The 24,281-nt window shown below is 40.7% G+C and overlaps 1 protein-coding gene across 1 annotated transcript; it reads left to right on the forward strand.

The window, feature by feature from the left end:
• Positions 1–6,848: 6,848 nt before the first annotated feature.
• b3galnt2 (beta-1,3-N-acetylgalactosaminyltransferase 2) lies at positions 6,849–24,038 on the forward strand. The gene is made up of 12 exons (XM_007893836.2): positions 6,849–7,081; positions 10,472–10,598; positions 14,327–14,427; positions 15,728–15,921; positions 16,297–16,392; positions 17,735–17,845; positions 18,439–18,532; positions 20,618–20,801; positions 20,984–21,106; positions 21,888–22,047; positions 23,195–23,251; positions 23,741–24,038. The coding sequence occupies exons 1-12, from the start codon at positions 6,979–6,981 to the stop codon at positions 23,870–23,872; spliced, it is 1,482 nt and encodes a 493-aa protein (XP_007892027.1). The 5' UTR covers positions 6,849–6,978; the 3' UTR covers positions 23,873–24,038.
• The last annotated feature ends 243 nt before the right edge of the window (positions 24,039–24,281 follow it).

A 24,281-nucleotide genomic window follows, 5' to 3' on the forward strand; every position in this document is an offset into this window, starting at 1 on the left:
AGGTTGATCTGATCCCAGTTTCCCCAGTTACTGAGTGGTTTCATGTCACTGTGCATGTTGCGGCAAATTTCAGCAAACCCGTCAACACTCAGAAAGTTCAGTTGAATTAATTTATCCACCGTTCCCTCAGAGAACCAAGGATTTGTTTTCTCAAGGCTCTGTCCCTCTAGGATGTTTTTTAACTTTAGGAGGGTGCTGAGTGGGAGCCCAGAGATCCAGAATGTACAGAATGATCACAGTGATCAAAGACAGTGAAGCCACAAGTGAGTAATTTGGTTTTCCTCCCTCACTCCCAATTTAAATTCTGTATTTCAGTTTTTCATTGAACATTAGTTATACCACTTGTATTTAACAAAACGAAATAAGAGTTATTGCTGTCTGACTTTTGAGGACCTTTCTCCAGAAATCACTAGCTGCTCATCTCCTAAGGATGAACAACCAAATTAAATTGAATATGTTGTGATAGTCGATGGAGTAGGAATGAAGTCCTTACAGTTTGAAATTTGTCATCAGTTTTGTAGAAATCTGAAACAATGATTTTGAAAGTATGAATATTTCATGTCTCCCATCTCAGTGATCCAGCATGTCCTGGTTTAGTTCGGGAATGCCCAGTGATTTTAATTGCTCAGCCTTGATGATAGGATTTTCAGTGATGACCAACCAGTCCCTATAACGTGTAGAGGAATGCATACTGAATGGGGAAAAAGATAATTTAATTTTCCCCATGTCTACAAAAGGGTAACAAATCACACCATACTCTTCATGTGTGTCAGTCACATGTCATGTGATCTGGATGAAAATGTTCCACTGCTGTGTTGGTCTTTTCCTAATACTGTCGGAAAGAAAAGGTGGGTAAACACTCCATTCGAAGAGAGAGTCCCATCTAAAGTTAGTCATCATGCAGATAGTCTGAAGTTTACTAAAGGATACCACATTTAGTTGAATTAGGCAGAAAGCCCTAATGTTTTGAACTCTGCAGGTTGATGGTGTTCATTACTAGGACTCATGAATTGATGCTAATCATGTGCCAAAATGCACAGCAAGATGGGAGCTGTACATCACTAGGCTCTGCGATCAATGTGTAAATATAATGGAAATGTATTTCAGAGATTAATGCTGTTGCTTGTTGATCATACTGAATGAAAGGTGCACCTCTCAGGATAGAATGAATGGATTGCTGAACCTGGAGGAAGTACAATGCACAAGGTTAATGTAAACGTTCTTGTAAAGATCTAAAAATACCATGTGCTCTTCACACTGCCGTATCATCAATAAAGCCCTGCATATATTCAAAGGTTTCCTTCATCTCAAATAAATGGGAATACATCATCAAACATATGATAATAGTCCAAAATGTACAGCCTCCAGTTCTTATTCTCAGTCATGCAGTGTAGCTGAATGTCAAATACAAATTGATTAAAAATTAATTTCAGTGTCCACATTTGATCTAGTGTTAGCACCCGCTGAGCATTTGTGTCTTTTCCAAGCCCAGCTGTTAGTGAGTCTTATAATACATAAAATCACACAGGTCACTTCTTTGATTTTCATCAATCTTGTTTCATGCTTATTTCTAGAACATCTTTGAACTTTATTTTTACTGATCTGTTTAAAATGAACAAGTGTGCTAGTTCTGATCCTGATCCATACAAAGATTGATATATGTGCAAATGAGTATTTGTTCATCTGGGTCTGTACCTTATCTCTAAAATCCCCAACACCAGCCATGCATTGAATCCAGTCATTTTCTGTGGGAGTTAATAGACACAAAACTGTTTGGGATGGGAATCGGTCAAATATTCATTATTTTATAATAAGGGAAAAAGATCATGCCAATGTAGTCTGAATAATCTATTTTTAATCTAGTTCTTTTTAGTCCATATCTCAGTATTTTATAGTTCTGAATCATGCCTCACCTTAAACTTCAGTGAGAATGAGTTGAGCTCTTCATAAGCTAGAATCCCAATTCCCAGAATGAGCCTTGCAACTCTGAGCAGCCTTCAACATATCAGTGTCCCTTTTAGGTACCGTGCACAAAACTCAAGAGTATTCCCACTGCCACCTCACCAGTGATGCAAGGTTACAAATGTCTTGACCTCTAGTACCATCTCCTCAAGATGTAAACTAATGTTTAACTTGATATGCAACAGCTTCATGGGTATTGATTGGAAGATACAAAGGGGCATCGGTCACAATTTTTTATTCTTATTGGTATCTGGAGGTGGTAGTGGAGACCAACTTTTGCTTGGAATAGGTTCGTGCAGAGAAAGGGCAAAAGGCACTCTGGTTGTGTTCATCTCTCTTCAAGATCTTCTTTGAAGGTACGGTGAGCCTCAATTTTTTACCTTGGTTCTATATAAAAAGATACTACTGTATCTCTAATCTTACATTCTTATATCAGACGATCTATCAGAACACAAACCTATTCCCCAAAATCAATTTTAATACTTGCTTTTCTATGAAATTTAGAGCACTATTATGATACCTATTTTGAAAAGATGAATGGGTTGAGTGGAAGGATCCATTTGCAATGGTTGTATTATGTATCTGTCTGAATCATGGCGCTTCTCAACAATCAGTCTTAGTTGTCCTGGGGAATCACTTTCTGTTCATAATAAATAATTAATTTATAATAATTAATGATGCTTGCATTTGATATAGTGCCTTTAAATACCTAAACATTTTAAAGCAATTCACAAGTAATTGCTGTGAAGTGTAATTGCTATGTCTTTTGTAGGCAAACATGGCAGCCAGTTTGTGAATAACAAAGTCCAAAAAATATCCATGAAGTGATAGCAATTTATCTGCAGGATTGTTGGCCAGGAAAATCTATGTAATTTTAAAGATGAAAATGCCTTGTTATTTGACTAAGGGTTAACCTTGTATTATATTTAAGATCCTTATATCTGCAGCTAAAATCTGTACATATGCACTTGAGACATCCTCCCATCTCTAGTCATTAACATTTAAGTTATTATCTTCGGCAGTTCGAGTTTATTACATTACATTTATTATACTTCCAGTTAATATATTATTTCATTAGTAGCATATTGTTATAATTATGGGTGGCACAATTCTTTATATTACAAAATGTCACAAAACCAATGTGCTCTCCTAGCTTCTCAGCGTAACTAATGTGTTGCCTGATTAAAACAGCAACATTGGTTATAAACAAATGAAAGGATTCTTTCACAGTTGCACTACTATCCTGCGAAGCATTTTGAGACATCTCAACAATATGATAAAATGCTATATAATAATAAACTTATATTTGCACTTAGCACAGCACCTTTCATATTGTAAGGATGTCTCAAAGTGGTTCACAGGATTTACTGTGAAGTAAGTGACTCTGGCAAACGCGGCAGCCCAATTGCACACAACAATGCCTCAAACAGCCGTGAAATGAATGACCAATTTTGTTTTGGGGGATTGTTGGCCAGTACACTAGGAGAAACACCCTTCTCTTTTTGGTAGAGTGCCATGCGATCTTTTACATCCATCTGAACAGGCAGATAGGACCTTGATTTAAAGTCTCACTCAAAGGATGAAAAATGCAAGGATTGTTTTTTCATTAGTTTAGGATTGAAAATATTACCAGACAGGGAAGCCCCATCTCCACTTCAGTTTACCCCATTTAGTGGAATCCTCATAAAGGCACTAAGAAGAAAACTGCACATCCAGCAGATATTACCATATATTAAGTCACATCAGGGCTGTTTGTGGATATTGCTGCTGAGCAATTTGAGGCCACAATGCTAAGATATTCTATCAAGCGCAATGATTAGTATTAGATTATAAAAGCAACTTATAACTCTCTAAACAAGGGAATCATACAATAATAAAAGCAAATAGGAAATGCATGAGAATATTTTTAGGGGAGGAGAATGTGAAACAAATGACAATATAACAAATGCAAGCATTATTGATATAGATGGTAAAACAGAAACCATAAAAGGTTTTCAAAACGGAGCTAGACAAATTCCGTTTGCATGATTTTTTTTATGATTGCACTCTTAACTGGAAAAAAAACCACCAACAGATCAAGCCTACATATCAAATTACATTTATATAGAGTACTTCAAAAGAAACCTCTTGAAGCATTTTAAAATTTTGTTTATTTGATAATTAAAATTGTTATGTAAGCAAATGTGGCAGCTAATTTGCATCAGGAATGTCATACAAATAATGAGTAACCAATTGGGCTAAATTTATATATACAAAATAATTTGATACTTATAACATTGAAACATTTCAAAAGCGCTTCAGAGAGTTGTGCAGTGACTGTGTATATTTATAGGTGAATGTCTCAAATAATGCAGCACTTCCCCAGCACAGCATTGGCGTATCAGCCTCAACTCCTGAAACGGAGCTTGAACCCACAACCTTTTGACACAAAAGCTGGAGTGCCACCATCTTAGCCAAACTGACACCTTTAACGTGGGATGAGTGAGGAGAGACTATAAACCTGCAGAGCTTCAGGTTTCTTTGACATAGTGATATGGGGGGGGGGGAGAGGGTATATGGTCCCTTAATATTGATCTAAATCCCAAAGCAGACCAAACTCAAGTTAATCACTCAAACAAGAAAGGTTGATGGAAATAATGTTTGCCCTTTGGTTTCATGTGTTTGGCCACCTGGTAGCTTTGTCATGTATTTTCTGGTAAGCTACTGACTCCCATTGTGTATCTTCTATGTAATTGTTTCTCTTGGTTTTACCCCTATAATTAATTGTAATTTTCCTCGATTTTCTCTGCTGTTGTTTCCCTCAAATGGGAGACTTGGTGAATTATTACTTACAAAGGATTATCTGTCCCAGTGCTTGGGTATTAGAGGAGCAAGTCCCATATTAACATGTCAACATTAGCATCATACCCAATGTGTATTCCAATTGATATCAGTGTACAAGACCTCAGTAAGTGCTGTCAGTCTAATCCAAATCTTTTCCACATAAAGTGAGATAACAATAATAATAATACTTGCATTTGATATGGAGCCTTATTACATCAATGAGATGTCTCAAAGCGCTTTACAGAATATATTGTTAAGTGAATTGACTGTATATTTTGTGGGCGAAACACAGCAGCCAATTGTGCACAGCAGTGTCCCACAAAGCAACTGTGCTCCTACTTACTGCTAGGTAAACAGAGGCGTGTGGAGTAAGGAAACTTGCCTAAGATTTCGTCCTGCTTGGGAATCAAACCCAGGTCCTCTTGCTTGCAAGTCAAATGCTCTAATCAATACGCTACAGGACTCCACAGAGATCTGGCGTTTATACATGATGTATTACATTGACTAAATTGCAGAAGTTATTAGAAACTGCCCACAGGGACAAATGCTGTTTTATTCAAACAAGAACCTTTTTTCAGTATTTTAACCATATGCTTGACTGTCTTCTTATGTTCATAGTAATATTAAAGTTATCTGCTCTTTAACAAACTTCAGGTATCTTTTGAAGGACTTTTACGAAAGCTAATTTCCGACGAGGTGCCAGCCTGGCTCAGTTGGGAAGACTCTTGTCTTAAGGTCAGAAAGCTGTTGTTTCGACCATATGTTGGGACATTGAGCTCAAATGGAAGGAGTACAGCAGGTTTACAAGGATGATACCAGAGCTGGCAGGTTACTGCAATCAGGATAGATGGGCTAGATGAGGCCTTTTTTGCTAGACAAGTTTAAGAGGGGACCTAATAGATATGTTTAAAATTATAAAAGGGTGCAAATGCAAGGATTATTATAATAAGGTTAGCATAAAAGTCTGTTTCCACTAGTGGGGGAATTTGTAACCAGGGCACACCAAGTGTAAGATAGCGACTGGAGGAATCTAAACAGAATTTAAGAGGAAAGTAGTGAGATTGTGAAACATTCTGCCCAAAGCGGTGGTTGAATCAGATAGTGTAGAGGAACCTATATACACACACATGAAGGAGAATGGAATAGAAGGTTTAAGTAAATAATAATCCTTGCATTTAATATAGCATCTTATCATGTTGTCGAAACACTTCAAAGGATCCTGCTTCACAGGATTTTTTTTTGGATAGCTGGGTGTCTGACACATGCGGAAAGCCATCACCATGCTTCAGAGCATCCAAACCAAACTGAGAGTTCCATGCATCCCACCTACACACGCCAATCTCTGAGATAGACTGTTGGAATGTAATGCACACTCTCTCCCTGGAGGGATGCATCCTACTTACTTCATTCTGGAAAGTATTAGGCGCAGGTTGGCAACAGCCAACGCTTGGTGACCCCAGAGTGTGTGTTGGGGTGCTGCTGCTGGACTCTAACCAGCTAAAACCACATAGCTTGCCATTGGTATTGCTATCCGGCAAGATTTCCTGCTACTTATCCAGTCAGGACCACCCTACCCGTTAGGGCTTTGACTTACAGGGTTAACAGGAGCTGAGTGGAAAGACTCTCTGCCCCCAGTGACTGATCTGCCCTTCCAGGTCCTGCCGATGAGCCGGACTGGCTGTGCTGTCCTCAGCTGTGGCCTGGAATACCGTGGACCCACCCGGCTCAGGGACAGGACTGGAGACCGCCGCAGAGGGTTGGCTGGACTCCCACATCCCATTGCCAGGCATGTCAACCCGGGACCAGTTCAGCTCCAAGTAGACCTCAGATAACAGGGTCGGCCCATGGGCTGTCACTCAAGCTGCACCGCGTGCTGATTGGCTGGGAGGGAGGGAGGGGGCGGGGCGATCGCAATTTTGCGACTTAACGCAACAAACCTCAAAAAGACAATCAGCGACAATCCGCTGCTCGGCAGCTCCGCCCCGGGGCCGACCGGAAACTACAACTCCCACAACACACCGCGCCCCCCCCGCCCCGCCTGCGCACTGAGGCCCGGGGAAGGTTCCGCACAGCCCAGGGTAACCCCGGGCAACCAGGCTCCCGACCGCCGAGGCCAGAGCTTTAACACCCAGACTGTGAGCTCGGCTCAGCCCTGAGCCAGAGGCCAACCGTTACTGTTAGCTGCAGCCCCCGATGCGGAGCGTTACCGCGCAGGCGGCGGTCTGTGTGTGCGTCATCGCGGTCGCCGCTCACTTGTGCTGGTGGCCAACCTCGGCCTGGAGACGGCTGCTCCCAGGTAACAGCGTGTGCGCCTGCGCAGCACCTCAGCCCCGCCCCGAGCCCCCGGGGAGCCCCGCCCCGAGCCCCCGGGAGCCCAGGGCAGACTCTTCCTTTTAAGTGGATTTGTATTCTTTGCCATTCTTACAAAAGGCAAAATTCATTGATTTTCAGTGTCCGAGCAGGTCCACCGGTTACCCCTGAGCTCTGGGGACTCCGTGTCTGTCAACAACAACAACAAGATTCCATTTATAGAGCGCCTTTCACGTCGGGAGGACGTCCCAAGGCGCTGTACAGTTGGGTCAGGACCCGAGCATCGGGGGGAGACAGTGTCTTTCACACCCATACTCACAGTCTGGATGTTAAAGTTATATCTTTGCACTTATCAGTTGAGTAGTGATTTGAATGTGGTCCTAGAAAAAGTGGTAGTCTGAAATGCTCTACTCTGTCCAGCGCCTTGGGACGTCCTCCCGAAGTGAAAGGCGCTATACAAATGTAATCTTGTTGTAGACGCAGGGACCCTAGGGGGGAAAAAATCACAGAAGCAACTTGATACTGAAATGTGAAAACAGTAGTTGGCATTTGTGAAAAAATGAGATAAATGGGCTGATGAAGAGCTTTCTTCATTCAAACATCCCTCGTGATCATATGATGACATCGCGTGACAAGGGATTAGATACAGAGCATATCCAAAGTGCTTTGGACCAGAAAATAAGTCTAATGGATTTATGTTTTGGGGTAACCAGTAGTTCATTGTGGCTGGACTTTCCACTTTCCCTTCTCTCCTGAAACGTCGGTGATATTTTGGCTCTGTTTGACCAAAATTGGTTATCCTACTGTTCCACTTAGTTGTGTGGGTTCTGTATATGTGTGGGGGTTTAAGATACTGTATGCAGACTCCAAACATATTGGATCTTGCATGACCTTTACATTCTCTATTGTTGTCCTTGCTGGGACTTTAACCTGTGTGAGGGGCGCTAAATAAATGCAAATTGTTGTTGTATTTTTAGTGTTCGCTGTGATGCGGTATGTAGGTATACTATTTAAAGTACCACCCCCCGTACTGTCTCATGTGGTGTCCCTCAGGGCTCTGTCCTCGGTCCCCTCCTCTTCACCCTCTATATGCTCCCCCTCGGTGACATCATCCGCAGACATGGGGTTAACTTCCACATGTATGCGGATGACACCCAACTCTACCTTTCCTCCTCTACTCTCAACTCCACGACCACCGATGTCCTGACAGCCTGCCTGTCCGACATCGAGTCCTGGACGAGAGACAACTTTCTTCAGCTCAACGTGCGAAAAACCGAGGCCCTCCTGATTGGCTCACGTCAGCGCCTCCGCACCTCAGGCGCTGACACCATCAGCATCCAAGGCTGCACTCTCCACCTCTCAAAGCCAGTCAGGAACCTCGGGGTTTTGTTCGACCCTGAGCTGTCCTTTCTCCCTCACATCCGCACCACAACTGGCACCGCCTTCCATCACCTCCGGAACATCGCCAGATTACGGCACTACCTCACCCCTCACGCTGCTGAAACCCTGGTTCACGCCTTTGTCACCTCAAGGCTGGACTATGGGAACTCTCTCCTCGCCGGCCTTCCCGCCACCTCCCTCCACAAGCTGCAGGTCATTCAGAACTCTGCAGCTCGTGTACTGTCCCGCACCAGGCTTCGGGACCACATCACTCCCACCCTCGCTCGCCTCCACTGGCTCCCCATCCCCCAGAGGATTGATTTCAAGATCCTCATCCTCACCTACAAGGCCATTCACGGCCTTGCTCCCTCCTACCTCTCCAACCTACTATCCCCCTACCTACCTGCCCGTACCCTCCGTTCCTCTGGCTCCGGTCTGCTCCACATCCCCCGCCCCAACCGCCCTACTATCGGTGGTCGGGCCTTCAGCCTCTCAGCCCCGAGGCTCTGGAACTCCATCCCCCAGTGCCTTCGCCGCTTCCTCCCTTTCCTCCTTCAAGGCCGGTCTCAAAACCTTTCTCTTTGACCGAGCCTTCAGCTCCCCTCTCGACTCTCTTCCCCCTTCTCGCTCCCTCCCTTCCCTCCCCTCACCCTGACCATTTCCCCACTCCTCGCTCCCTCCCTTCCCTCCCCTCACCCTGACCATTTCCCCCCTCCTCTCTCCCTCCCTTCCCTCCCCTCACCCTGACCATTTCCCCCCTGCTCGGGTCATGACCCAACTGTGCAGCGCCTTGGGACGTCCTCCTGACGTGAAAGGCGCTCTATAAATGGAATCTTGTTGTTGTTGTTGTTGTTAAAACTTCATGAAAAAATAGAGTGTCCTGCAATGCTGTCACCAGAATTTTGGTAAAAGTATAATGGTAGGGATAAGTGTAATAGTGAGTCTGAGGCATTTTCATAGGACTCCCACTTAAAATATGCACAACTGTACAATTATATTCTTTGTCCTCATAAATCTGTAGACTGTATTTTGAGCTGAATATCCATGAAGTGCGGTAGAGTTGGGGACAATTTGAGGTGATGAGAGTAGCAGAGCAGAATTATATTGTGCAACATTGAAGAACATTGATTTTAGTGTGACTTTCTTTAATTTATTGGTTCAATAAACTACACACTTTAGTAATGTAAGACTAGTAAGCCTGGTGATAGTAAATGTTTTTTTGTTGTGAGAATCTAGTTTTCATAAACTGCTGGTTTTCAATGAAAATAAAATGCTATATCTGTGTAATTTGAAAATAAGCCTGTCTTAACACAAGATCACATACTTTGTGATTGGAGTGGTGCAGTGTTTATTGCCACTACCTGGTCATAACACATTATACAGTGATACAGCCCAACTAGTCCATGTTGGTGTTTATATTCCAACTGAAGTCCCACCTTCCTATTCACTCGCCTATGCCGCTCAATTCCCTCCCCCATCCCTTCCTCCTAAACTCCCTATTAGATCTACTCCTTGCTATTTCATATTTATGCCCTCTAGTTTTGGACACACCAACAAGTGGAAATTTCCTATCAATATCCATGGTATCTAGTTTATTGAGAGCAGAGAGGCAGTGTAGGTTGTTTGTTATGCGGGGCGTTCTAAAGTTTACTTCATTGTTTAGCTTTAAGTGGGGGGTGGTGGGGGGAAAGTCAGGTGGAAATTCTAATCCAAAGTCTATTGACTTTGGTAATGTGCCCTTATGAAGCCTATATATGCAAAGTACTTTATCTCTTACCACTGTACAAGTATCAGACCCAAGGGGACAACCATACTTTGACCTAGTATTGGCCTTTAATCAATGTTATCCACCGTAGCCTGTGTGGCTTGTGCATTCTTTGCATTATACAACAAATAATATAATATAAAACTGTAGTTGAATAATTTATAAATAATTATGATTTTCTTTGTTTTAAGGTTGAGATGTAACTTGATGGCTGACTTTCTTTCTCATCAGAATGGACAAAACCCCAGTATGATATTGTGGTTGGTATATTGTCTGCTCGACAGAACTATGAATTACGAAATGCACTGAGGAATACTTGGTTGGGGAATATAAAACAACATCCAGAATTAAGACAGCGGTTAGTAATGTTTGTTCTATACATTTTTACCTTTTTTTAAAATACAAACCAAATTCAGATGAGGAGTGGCTTGCAAGATTACATTATAAAATATTCTTGAAACATCTTCAAAATGCTCAAAGTCTGTTGTTGATGTCGTTTAATGGGGAGAAAGTCCACCTCATCTTAGACTTATTCTATTTTATAATAATAATCCTTGCATTTGGTATAGGATCTTTCACATCAATTCCAAAGCACTTCATGCAATATTCTGTGACTGTGTGTTTTGTGGTAGCCAATTTTGCGCATAGCAATGTCCCACAAATAGCCATGAAGTGACTAGCCAATTTTATCTGGGGTATTGTTGGCTTGGACACCGGGAGAAACACCCTTCTCTTGTCAACTAGTGCCATGGGGTCTTTAACGACCACCTGAACAAGCAGAAGAGACCTTAGTTTAGCATTTTATCCAAATCACAAAACCTCCAACAATGCAGCACGCCCATTGCACTGAATTGGATTGTCAGCTTAGACTTAAATGAGTTCCAAGTCCCAAAGTGGGCTTGAACTTCTGACTCATGACTCAGAGGCAAGAGTGCGAGGGCCAACCTGACACATTTTCTTAATATTTCGGAGCGTACAAAATTTGGCAAATCCTTAAATTAATTAAATTAATGCTTTCTCTGAAATACTGAGGAAAGAGAGTAAATCTAGATGTAGGCGGAATTTCTACCTCACGGGATTAATTTTTAATGTTTTCTCTGAAATGCAGCTGGGGTAATGTGAGAAAGTAGTTCGGTTATTTTGAGTTTCCTTTAAGTACTTACTATGGGCAGTTAAAAATGAGAGCGAAATAGTGATTAACAGAGATGCAGTGAGTAGAATGATAGAAATATATTTTATAGAAATATAGAAATATTTAATCCTATAACTCCTATTTGACTTCAGTACTTTCAGTAAAAGTGTGCTGTTCTTGCTTCCATAACAGGGCCTCAGAAGTATTCAATTAAAATTAATATTGAAGGTTCATATTCATAGCCATGATTGAATGGCGGGGCAGGCTCGAAGGGCCGAATGGCCTACTCCTGCTCCTATGTTATGTTATGTTATGTTATGTTATGTTTCTCATATTAGTTTCTCATATTCATTTACTGCATAGATTTGGGAAATTGCTTGTCCTTACTTTCTTAGAGAAGGATTCCAACTGATTGTAAAGTGCTCCAACAAGACTTTCATGAATCCTTTTCGAAACCAGAGATCACTCTTACATAGCATGTTATATAGCTCCAGACAGATATTTGGAGGACAACATCAGTTATTCTAATGTAATAACAATAATAATCATTGCGTTTGATATAGCGCTTTTCACGTCTTCTAGACGTCTCAAAACGTTTCACAGAATATACTTTAAAGTGAATTGACCATATATTTGTGGGCGAAATGCGGCAGCCAATTGCGCACAGCAGTGTCCCACAAACAGTCGTGGATTGAAATGACTAATTTATTAATGTTTTTTTTTCTTGGGGAATTATTATCAGACATCTGGAGTAGGAAAACTTGCCTGAGATTTTGCCTTGCCGGGATTGAACCCAGGTCTCTGGAATCAGTTTATAGAGAGTAATTGTTTTTTAGAGTTTGGCACTACAAAATGTTTATATGTTATTATAATAGATATAATTTATTTATCTAATATAGTTGCTTTGTCTACCTATTTCCACCACCTGCCATTTCCTACCAAAGAGAATGCAAGCAACAAAAAGGTCTGGGTCAATTGCTTTCAATAATTGCCTAGTTTATGTAGGAAAACAGCTCATAGTGACTTTCCTTTCACTCTTTACTCTCTTGAAGTTACAAGATGTAAATAGTGTAAATAGTAATAGATTATTTCCAGTGGATGGCAAGTCAATAACAAGAGGACAAAATGTCCAGATAATCACAAAGGAATTAAAGGGTAGGTTAGAAGAAATTTCATTAGACAGACGGTGGTTAGAATGTTGATCCAGCAGACTTGAGGCCAATTGCCCTGTTTCTATGATTCTATAATTGGATTGCAAGGTAAATTTGGACATATTTTGAAAACTTCACCCACCCACCATATGCTTTACTGAAATGCCAATGACTCACAATTGCACTTACCTTTGGTTCTATGATCACAAAACAGAGACTTGTAAATTAGTTGAGGAAATACATGCAGCTCTGCTACTGTTCAACGGGATACGAGCCACTGGAAAGGTTAAAGGTGACTAAATTCACTCTCATCATGTATCTCAGGGCCCATCTCAAAATGTTAATCTGCCGAACGTCTATAGCTGACACTTGGGCAAGTCTTCACTATGTTGCCAAACACTTAATTACAAGTTATCTGATTAGAACATCACTGTGCGTAAATTCATTTTTTTCCCCTAATTATCAAAATAATTGATGGGGTGCAGAAGTTCAACTTCCCAGGACCAATGAAAAACAAGCTGCAACACAATTTACTTTTTTGGTGGATCGGTTTTGATTAGCATTTCAACCAAGTAAAGGTTTATTTCCTGCTGCTGAGCATAATACGTAGCCAGAATCTGAGGGTGTCATTATATGGAGGATGAAAAAAACAAAATAAATTTAAATTATCTACCATGTAGGGTCATATTCATTGATGAGAACATTTATAATCCATTCACTCAGCCAGTCTCATTCTGTCCTCTTTGGGAAACGGTATGTGTGCTAGTATATTTTTTGTAGTTATTTACTGACATTTATAAATCGGATTACAAGTTTGTTTTTCACTGCTCCTGGGTAGCTGACCTTTTAGCACACCATCAATTATTTTGATGAATAGGCAAAAAAAATGTGATGCTGCGCACTCTGACGTTTTAATTTGATAATTTGTCACTGAATTCAAAGCTGCAGTATCCTTTCTGCTGTTGTTGATTTGCTAAGTTTTGGGATCATTGTGTGAATCGTGGTAAACTATTCTCTTATTGCTGCACGTTCAAGCAGTTCAAAAATATCAGCGCTACAAAAATGTTACAATAATATTAAATACCTTTAAGGAATCTCACTAATAGTCAGTTACACAACTGAAATCCTGGATTGTGATTCCTATTTTTATATATGTGTGATTCAGGAGTTGTACAGATATCTTCAATCTGCTCACATTCATTTCTTTCCCTGAAACTACTAAAGATTCACACAATAATTTTTCACGAGCCCAAACCAGCGATAAATTGTACCTGTATTGAAGAACTAGGATTCGCATCAAGTTGGAGGACATTAACTCTCTCCTCATTATGATATTTGTCTGGAGATGTATTTACGATATACTATATATTATCCAAGTGGGGGATTTTCACCCAGAAAAAATGTGGCTTGTGTCAGAAAGCAATTGTGAATTATTGTTTTACAAAAACAAGGAGGGGTACTTTACATAGAAAGTTATTTCTTTCCCATCCAGTCAGTATTTATCTCTTTTAGTATTTTTACAATTAAATTCTGGTTATGAATAAATATATTGTCATCATCCATAAGTATAAAACAGTTATCATCAACCTAAAAATAGAAACAGTGTTTGCTGATGGCTAGAGATATAATAGAGAAACCCGCTATCTAGTTTCCATTTTGAACTAAAAGGGGCATTGAAGTTGGAGCTTTTATAGAAATTTTTTTTTCTGTGTAATGCTTTTTTTTAAGAAACATCATTCGACATGCATGAAAATTGAGTGTTAACATAGCATGTGTAACTTGTCTCTTTTCTATCTATGGCAGTGTACTGGCAAAGTTTATAATTGGTGCTCATGGCTGTGACATACCCGATGAGGACAGAGAAGACCCCTATTCCTGTCAACTGCTCAACATTACGGACCCAGGTCAGCCAATAAAGATTGTTGCTTTACTGCTTTTCACATGAGAGAGTTACTGATGACTGGTCCATAGTCCCCGCTTAGTGATAGATAGTCTATAAAAGTGAGCTGGTAGTTTGGACTATGCCAATTAGGCAATTAATTTCCCTCCCCATCCCCAAATATTTCTTTGGACCTACTAACAGATGATTGAGAGTCTTCTATTGTTCAGTGGTCTCTAATGTGTTTCCTATGATGTAACCCTGTGCTCTCCATTTTCTAAATAACACTGTGCATAGACTTGGCCAAGTGAATCTTTATGTATTTTGTATGGGGGAAAAGTTATGTTGAATTCTAAAATACTGAACCTTAGGGGAGCTCTTTAAAGAATCTCTTTCTTATCTGTCTTGTTGGAGCTGCACCCTCGAATTCAAGATCCTCACCCTCACCTACAAGGCCATTCACGGCCTTGCTCCCTCCTACCTCTCTGACCTACTATCCCCCTACTTACCTGCCCTTACCCTCCGTTCCTCTGGCTTCGGTCTGCTCCACATCCCCCGCCCCAACCGCCCTACCATCGGTGGTCGGGCCTTCAGCCTCTCAGCCCCGAGGCTCTGGAACTCTATCCCCCAGTGCCTTCGCCGCCTCCTCCCTTTCCTCCTTCAAGGCCGGTCTCAAGACCTTTCTCTTTGACCGTGCCTTCAGCTCCCCTCTCGACTTTCTGCTCCCTCCCCTCACCCTGACCATTTCCCCCTGCTCGGGTCCTGACCCAACTATACAGCGCCTTGGGACGTCCTCCCGACGTGAAAGGCGCTCTATAAATGGAATCTTGTTGTTGTTGTTGTGGGTATCTAACCAGGATATCTACCACTGAGCCCAATCGGAGTGTGCTTGAAAGTGACATTGAATGCCTGAAATGGGTGTCAGACACTATGGCATGCATGTACAGGGTATGTACCACAGGTACAAGGTATACTTACGGAGGATACCTTATTTAGCATTGCTGGGGGTGAGGCAATAAGGAGATTTGAGGAGAGGCTGGTGGAATATATAAAATAAATGCATCCTTTATAGTTTAGATGAGTCATTGTATCCATCACAAAATATGGGAAGTTCAACAGAGAAATGGTTCTAAGAGTGTGCTCTGAGGAATATTTATATTTGTAATTCACATTTAATGTAGACTAGTAGTGTTATATATACAGCATTGCAAATAAACCTCTGTCAGTTGAATTTAATTTACGGATATTATTTCTGTGCATGATGTGTTTCTTTGTAAGTGTTCTAATGTGTGTGTTTTATATATATATATATATATTTTCTGCAGTTGTGGGTCAAGAAATTGAAGCAATTAGTCTGTTTGGAAGGACTGCAGTGACATTGCTTGGCAACAAGATTGCAAGCATTAACTTCAGAGTTCTTCATCCAATAATTATTACAAGACTTGGGGTGTTCCATGATCAGAGAGAAACAGGATTTCCCCGAAATGTCATTGTAAGACTCTTCCAACGTGCACAAGAGGTAAACTTGATAACATTTCACACACTGACCTTCAGAAGTGTGAACAAATAATTAGTGTTGGTGTACCTCAGCAATCAACAACATGAATGATTAGCCTCACACAACACAGATACCGAATCCGTCTAGTTAAATATCTATTTAGTGCAGTTGAAGTAAAACAATAACTTGAATGCTTAAAAGTCTGGATGTGGTGGTGTGTGTTTCTACATAAACATGGGGCAGTGTGACATGGTAAGATGGAAGTTAATACCCCTAGTTCCCCATTCTAGAAGCATCCAGTGTCAGCCTTCAGATAGTTAGGTCTGACATCCTACATTTAAGCTCATAAGACTGTTGTTGAGTTATTGCTGTGTTACAGTGTAAATGTTTATACAGGGGGTGATTGCCAGTGCCCGTTTCAGTCCACTCAGCCCTGGGGTGCAAGTAAAGCAGTTGTGGTACAAACCAGTGGAAAAGTTCATTTTACCTAAGGTACACGCCATGATTCAAATCCTTACTGAACAATATTTTTGTTGCTAAATATTCATGTTTTTCCATATTTAAAAGCAAATCGTAGAAACATATTGGCAGGTTTTGAAGCTTTCAATATGAAGTTTATTGTAGTTTGCTATCTTCACTCTCCCTGTCCTGTGGCTGAGGTCACACAGGGTACCTATTCTGAGGCCTGTGTTTGGAGATGGATGAGGTTGTAGAGGGTGATTTGTTCTGACATTTTTCTTTACTTTTTTACTCCATTGCATCATGAGGGTTTTTACCAATACTTTACCAATACTTCAGTGAGATGCTTAAATGTAAATCACAATTCTGGTACACTTCAGATTTATTTTACTCTATTACTAATTATAAATATATCAGAACATTTAGTCTGAAGCAGCACTCTTTCAAATGCTCAGTATATAAAAAAAGCTTTATCAGCAGCAGTAACCTAAGTTCAAACGGAGAGTTGGAATAAAGAGTTTGCAGGAAATTATTGCTCCATTAAACTTGGCTGCAGAAATGTTATGGGTTGCTATAAGTTGGACTATGTAATGTTCTTATGTGTCTATATTAAAGCTGTTTACGTTTTATCAATTGAAATCAATTATCACAATAGTCTCTGCGTAAGGAATCCTGAATTATTCATATGTAGTAAGGTTAAAAATGTTCATTGTTTTTAGTTTCACTTTTCTCGTCATTTTTTTAAAAATCCCACCTCCTATGGGAATATTGGAGAAGCTGAACTGGTGAAGGCACATTCCTGCATATCTGCCAGACTCTCCTAAAAATGTAGCTCTATTGATAAGTGTACAAGACGGTTGCCTAAAGCTAGTGAGTTAGCAATGGACAAAACCCTCCATTTACCCTGTGTGGACTTAAGGTGCTGTGAAATAGTTTACCATTCTAAAAATAATCATAAGTTAAGGGAGGTTAAAGCAGGAGAAATTCCTCTGGATCAGGTTCTGGGTACAGTTGTTGGCCTATTGCCAGAAAGACATACACTAACAGGACTCTCTAAGTAACTTTTTTAATGATAGAAAAGTCCACAGCAGCTTGGCAAGGATGACATAATGCATCGCTTACAGTCGTACGCTTGTAAATACTCTTAAGTATGGAAAACAAGAATGAAAGCTCCTCGAATTCTCCAAAAGCTCCATAGCAACATGTCACTTGTAAATGACACCTTGTCAATTACACTCTGACCAGTGTTCTTGACCAGTTGCTGTGCATCAGTTGCTAGTTTGCAACAAATATTAATTTGTACACAAAGGACGTAAAGCTTAATATCCTATGTTTTACCTTTACTCTGTGCTTAACATGGTCTTCTCTTTGTCAGGGATTTCAAGGTACTATTGTTTGGGAAAGCCAGGACTCTGAGTACCTCACCACAGCGAATCTTAGTGATGTCCAACTCAACACTGGAGGAGGTCTACTGAGACTTTCTGCAGTAAGTCACTCCGCATTTTAATGCAGGTTCAGTAATGTAGGAGATCAGGAGGGAAGCAAATTATAAATCAAGGAGGTTCCATTTTTTCTTTGTAGGATATGTATCGGGTGGTTTGAACTTCTTACTGGGATACACAGGTGGTACTCCACACGTACAAAATATCAGGGCAACGTAGGAGACTGTCCTGTTTACTGAAAATAATTGTTTGGAGCTTTTTTTCTCATGAGTTGGGAGTAATCGCTTCTCTCCTGAATTGCAATTAGGAGTGTGAATCCTATTTCCTTTATTTTCCTCGGCCCACAACTTAGAGGTACTAAAGTTAGTTGTAGTGACGCGATTGATGCGCTGGGTGAGAGCAGGACACAGTCTGGGAATCCAGCATGTAGTCCTCTGGTCTGTACACCTTGAAACCCCTTGCCCTGCCCTGCCTGTACCCATTAAACTGTGGTTGACGTCTTCGGAAGTTTTCTTTTAAACGTTTACAATTGTAACCTATGAGCACCATCCTTGTATGTATTTTTATGTTAGTGTTACTTTAGCTTCATTTATTTTGAAGCCAAATGCTGTGGGTTCTCTGTCACTGTTTTAAACAGGCCCAACTTCAGGAAGAGGACGAGCGGTTGATTCAGGATGGATTTGAACAGGATGTGGCTGCAGTGGCTGGAGGTTTTGCTTACACCGTTCATGGTATGGCATTAATATATACAATACTTTTCAGAGCTGAAGCTCGAGACAGCAAACGTCTGTGTGATCTGCGGAGACCATTATTTTTAAAATGGTATTCACAAAATTACAATGCAGCAATGTGATTAAATTGAATGAAATTGGATTTGAAGGTCAAAGAGCCTGAGGGTACAAATGGACATTTTATATTAGTGCATTAAATGGGAGGTTGATTAAAGTGTGTGATGTTAGCTGTCGCTTTAATGTCAAAGACTGCAACATTGTAAGGTTTCTTTTAATTGTCAATTATATAATTTAGGCACTTCTAGTGCTGACCAGTTCTCTGTCTCAGTAGTCCAACCAGACTCACAGTATATTATCAGAGTATAAAACTTGTTACTACCAAAAGCATGCCAGCCACTTAACCTTTCCAGGCTTATATCTAATGTTCAAAGTGCTAATATAAAAGAACCAATGGAAATACAATTTTACAATTCTGCATGCAATGTTAAAAGGCAATAGCATATATTTTATATCTAAATATCATTCCAATACCCGGATAACATACTGTATTGAAGCAAGTCCTGTCTGCTGTTCTTTATGTTATTTGGAGTCCTGTAGCTCAGTGATTAGAGCACTCGCCTTGCAAGCGAGAGGTCCTGGGTTTAATTACTGGGCAGGGCGAAACGTTAGGCAAGTTTCCTGCTCCACACACCTGTTTACTTAGCAGTAAGTAGGAACCCGTTTGTTAGTCGATCGTCAAATCGCTTTTCCTGGGGTAATAATCACTTCAAAAAATAATAACTTGGTCACTCAATGCACAATTGTTTGTAGGACACTGCTGTGCTAATTGGCGGCCGTGTTTCGCCACCAAAATGTAATAATAATAATCCTTGCATTTGATATAGCGTTTTTCACGTCTTCTGGACATCTCAAAGTGCTTCACAGAATATGCTGTAAAGTGAATTGACTGTATATTTGTGGGCAAAACGCGGCAGCCAATTGCGCACAGCAGTGTCCCACAAACAGTCGTGGATTGAAAATGACCAATTTATTATTGTTTTGTTTTTGGAGGGATTATTATTAGGCGTGTGGAGTAAGGAAATTTGCCCAAGGTTTCGACCTGCCTGGAATTGAGCCCAGGTGTCTCGCCTGCAAGGCGAGTGCTCTAACCACTGAGCTACAGGACTCCACGTGTAAATTCACTCCAAATGTAGTCAATTCACTTTGCAGTATATTCTGTGAAGCGCTTTGAGACGTCTTGAAGACATAAGGCGCTATATCAAATACAAGTTATTATTATCATCTATAGGCTTAAAATCTCTTACTGATTTTTAAGTGAGGAGGGATTGGCCCAATGTGGAGAAAACCTGTAAATATACAGACTGGCACAAATTTTCAAGAGGATTGCAGGCTCAATGATTCATACTTCCATGATATTGTCTCATGTGTTATTGTCATTTACAGCATGGTACAGAAATAGCCTGGTCACTGTATATATAACTTCTCACCAGATCAGAATTAGACTACAGTCTACAACAACCTTTTTGATAAAGTAACTCCTCTATTTTTTGTAACCTGTCTAATATGTAACAGAGGCAGAAAGTAAGGAATTACTATAAGCCTGGCATATATGTATCAGCCTGGCTCAGTTGGTAGAAGTCTTATTTCGGAGTCAGAAGGTTGTGGGTTCAAGCCCCATGTCGGGACTTGGAATCATATCATTTGGGATGATACTTCAATGCAATAGTGGACTGTGCTGCTTTGTTGGAGGTGCCATGCTATGGATGAGATGTTCAACGAGGCCCCCTGTTCAATTGGATGTTAAAGATCCCATTGCAATGTTTGGTAAGTCTTGGCTGACAATCCCCCAGGTAAAATTGGTCATTCACTTCATGGCTGTTTGTAGGACATTGCTGTGAGAAAACTGGCTGCTGCATTCGCCCACAAAACACACAGTCACTGCACTTTACAGTAAATCTTGTGAGGTGCTTTGAGACGTCATCCTGACATGAAAGACACTATAGCAAATGTAAGACATTATTAGGATTATTATAAGCACAAAGCCCTGTATACACTGGAAATCACTAGGCTGCTAATCTTTTTCAGATAGTGATGCTCTTTTGGAAAGCCTCAAAGCCAGACCCAAACGGTTTGAAAACCGCAAACAAAAGCTGATGGAAGTGGATGCTGCTCTACGAGAGGAAAGCCAGATCTATGAAGATATAATTTTTGTGGATGTAGTGGACACATACAGAAATGTTCCCTATAAATTGCTACACTTTTATAAGTGGTGAGGGATATTTGCTCTAATACTAATGGTTACAAGAGGCATGGATTCAGGAATTAAGAGATGGCTCTTTCTCTGCATGGTTGCCTGGTGTGTGTTACAGATTTTGATGGTGTAAACACATGCACAAACATTTTTTTATGTACTGACTCTGAAATGTTATTCTGTTTTTGCCTGATGAGCAGGTCTGTGAACTATGTGAGCTTCAGGTTGCTGCTAAAGACAGATGATGACTGCTACATTGATATGGACGCTATACTGCACAGAGTTGGAGACAGACTGGTCAGAACAAATGTGTGGTGGGGCAAGTTAGTATCTGTATGTTACTCAGGTCCTGTAGAGAGCCTTTGACAACCGAGAATTATTTTAGCAATTTAAATTTGAATGGTCACGACCATTGCCTGGTGGATAATAATAATCTTGCATTTGATATATTTTGGGACCTTATCAGGTCTTTAAGATGTGATGGGGTGAAACACAGGTTCCAATTGCCAATAGCAATGTTCCACAAAAAGTCAGGGAGATTGAAGGACCAAATTATTATTACATTTTTATAGGAATTATTACCCCCGGAAAAGTGATCTGGCAATCGACTAACAACCAGGTTCCTACTTACTGCTAGGTAAACAGAGGCCTGTGGAGTAAGGAAACTGGCCCAATGTTTCTCCCTGCCGGGAATCGAACCCAGGTCCTTTCAGTGGTGAGGCGAGTGCTCTAACCACTTAGGTACAGGACTCCACGGGATATATTAAAGATGAAAAATAATGACTTAATGTATCTTTAATTTGAAGCTTTTGTAAATAGTCTGACAATTGTTTGCTGATTTTTTTTGCAGTGACTTTCTGTACATTAAGTCTTAAGTACATTTTCTTAAGTCTTTGTTTCTGTAATCAGTAATGTTTCAATCTTATTGAAGGTCCTGCTTCAAGACCTGTTTGACTGTTCTTTTGGTCATCTTTCTCCTCCACACCCCCAGAGCAGGTGCTTAGGTGGCATTGTCATGCACTTTGAGACATTCTCCCCATGTGAAAGGCTCTATATACAAGTAAATTGTGTTAATTTCATTGGTTTTCATTGTACAATGTGTAGTTTCAGGCAGAATTGGGCAGTAGATCACAGTGGGAAATGGATGGAGCTGCAGTATCCCAGTCCAGTCTATCCCGATTTTGCCTGTGGCTCTGGTTATGCTGTTTCTCAGGACCTGGTCCAGTGGCTGGCAGAAAACATAAAGATGCTAAAGATGTATCAGGTATCGGAGAAGTGATGTCTTTTGGAATATGGTACATATTTAAGATGTGTGTTGCGCTTTTCATGCAAATACTTTTAGGCCTTTCCCCTTTCTTAGATTCCATTTCACCTCCAGAATGGTTTCTTAGATGACTAAACTGATGGCACCACCCCTTCCTTCCACCCTGGGGAGGATTTGCTACACTTAACACACTTTATCACATTGTTCTTCAACTGTTGGCAGATCTCAGTTAGATGCTTCACAAAGAAAACCAAACCTATTTATGAAGTTAAATTGTGACAAATGACTGATCTCATTCCCTTATATAAAAATCAGTGTATCTGCAGGAAGATCAGAGCATCTCAGATGTGATATTGTTCTCTCAATAGATTTCTGTACAGCAATATCCTTGCATGATCTCTAAGGGCAGTAAAAGTCATCAGACAGTTTCTCAAAACATCAATAAGATTCTCCTCATTCAGTTTCAATGTAAGCATTTCAAGGTCTATGTTATTGTGAGTGTTAGCTCTCTTCCTGGTTCTTTAAACTGGTTTGGAGGTTTCTACTGTAAGTACTGAGGAACTTGATTGATCTAAAGTGTATACTTTGAGAGTTGTGGAAAGCCTATGGTGAAGTGACTGGGTAGAAAGGGTGAAAATACTTTGATTTTACTGAGGCAATTTTAGGTTAAATTGACCACTGTCGTCTATTGATGCTCAGATAGATATATCTTTACAGGGCATTCAATTTATATATTCCAGGAGATGGATCTTCTGTAGTGGTGTGGGATATTTAACATCCACCAGACATCAAAGCAGGCAGACAGGACTTATGTTCAACATCTTGTTTAAAGAATATCACTCCCACCAATACAGCACTCACTGGGTGATGCACTGAATAAAGTGTCAGCCAACACTATGAGCTGAAGTGTGGGCCTAAACGACCTTTCCTGGCAACCTACCTTCTTGAGTGTAGAAAAACTTCCTTCTGTCTGTCCTAAATCCTAATTTATCACTGCTATGTGTCCAAAATATTACCCCGGAGCAGCCTGAGCATTATTGAAGGAGAATAGAGGAAACTGGTCTTATTTATGTTGAACTTTTAGGAACATCTCCCAGTATTGCTAACATAAGGAGCTTTTTATTCATGGGTTGTGTTGTCACTACAGGGTGAAGACGTTAGCATGGGGATCTGGATGGCTGCAGTGGGTCCTCAACGCTATCAGGTGATTGATATGACTGTCAAATGTACTTTATCTGAGTTTGTATACAGCGATGAAAGCTATATAAAAGTATAAACAACCTGAGGGGCCATGTTTGGACATGGGTTTAATTATTGGGTTTAAAGTGAAGATTTGTGAAATGTTCATGGAATAGTGTTTGTTTATTTTTGTCAGCCTCTGCCTCAGGAACTGTGAGTAAGTTCTAGATTGACCTGGGCCTTCTTGCACAAGTCTGCTCCAAACTGGCACAACTGACATTGGACTATTTGAAGACTGAATCTCATGGTTATTTTTAGGTGTGTTCTGGCAGTGCTTTGCAAATAGCCACACAGTAAAAGGTGGCCCTTTAGGTGCCATAAGTCACACCATATATCACTTTATAAAAGAGGCTGTGTGCTTACCCAGTTACATTTTTTGATATAGTAACTGATTTGCTAATCCCAGATGACAATTATTTCTTGTTTTTTCTGACCTATTTCTTTCCTCCCCCAGGACATTCATTGGCTGTGTGAGCAAAGCTGCTCCTTGGGTATGCTCTCCTCCCCCCAGCATTCTCCAGTGGAGCTGCTTAAACTGTGGCAAAGGAATGAGGAGTGTAACAACCCCTGTGAGTGTGCAACATGAACCACCAGGAGCTCATTGCTAGTCAAACCTTAGTTTGTATCCAAAAAAAGCAGCCCTTGGCTCAAATGGGCCTTGTGTTTAGAGTGTCTAACACTTGGGTTACTCAGCACTTTTCTCACAGCTGGAACAAATAGAAGGTTTAAAGAATTAAACTAGTGCCCCAAAATGCCCACATTTTTGTATTTAATAAGTACATATGTGAATGCAACACTGCTCTTCACCCCCTACCCACACACTTTTCTTGCCTGACGCTTTTGAATGCAGCAATGGTGGAGTTCAGGAACCTTTGATGTCTCACCCAAATGGCCACATGTGAGGCAGTGGATCCAATCATGTCCTCCTCGGAGATCTGCTCACTTGGCTAAAGCAGCTCTAGCTGCTTTTGAACAAACACTACCCCATTTCACTT

The sequence above is a fragment of the Callorhinchus milii genome, unplaced genomic scaffold, assembly GCF_018977255.1.
Source record: "Callorhinchus milii isolate IMCB2004 unplaced genomic scaffold, IMCB_Cmil_1.0 Scaffold3, whole genome shotgun sequence".
NCBI classification, from domain to species: Eukaryota; Metazoa; Chordata; class Chondrichthyes; order Chimaeriformes; family Callorhinchidae; genus Callorhinchus; species Callorhinchus milii.

Coding starts and splice junctions, on each gene's coding strand:
- b3galnt2 (XM_007893836.2), top strand. CDS start 6,979: ATGCGGAGCGTTACCGCGCAGGCGGCGGTCTGTGTGTGCGTCATCGCG. Junction 14,428..15,727: donor GCTCAACATTACGGACCCAG/GTCAGCCAATAA, acceptor TATTTTCTGCAG/TTGTGGGTCAAGAAATTGAA. Junction 16,393..17,734: donor AAAAGTTCATTTTACCTAAG/GTACACGCCATG, acceptor TCTCTTTGTCAG/GGATTTCAAGGTACTATTGT.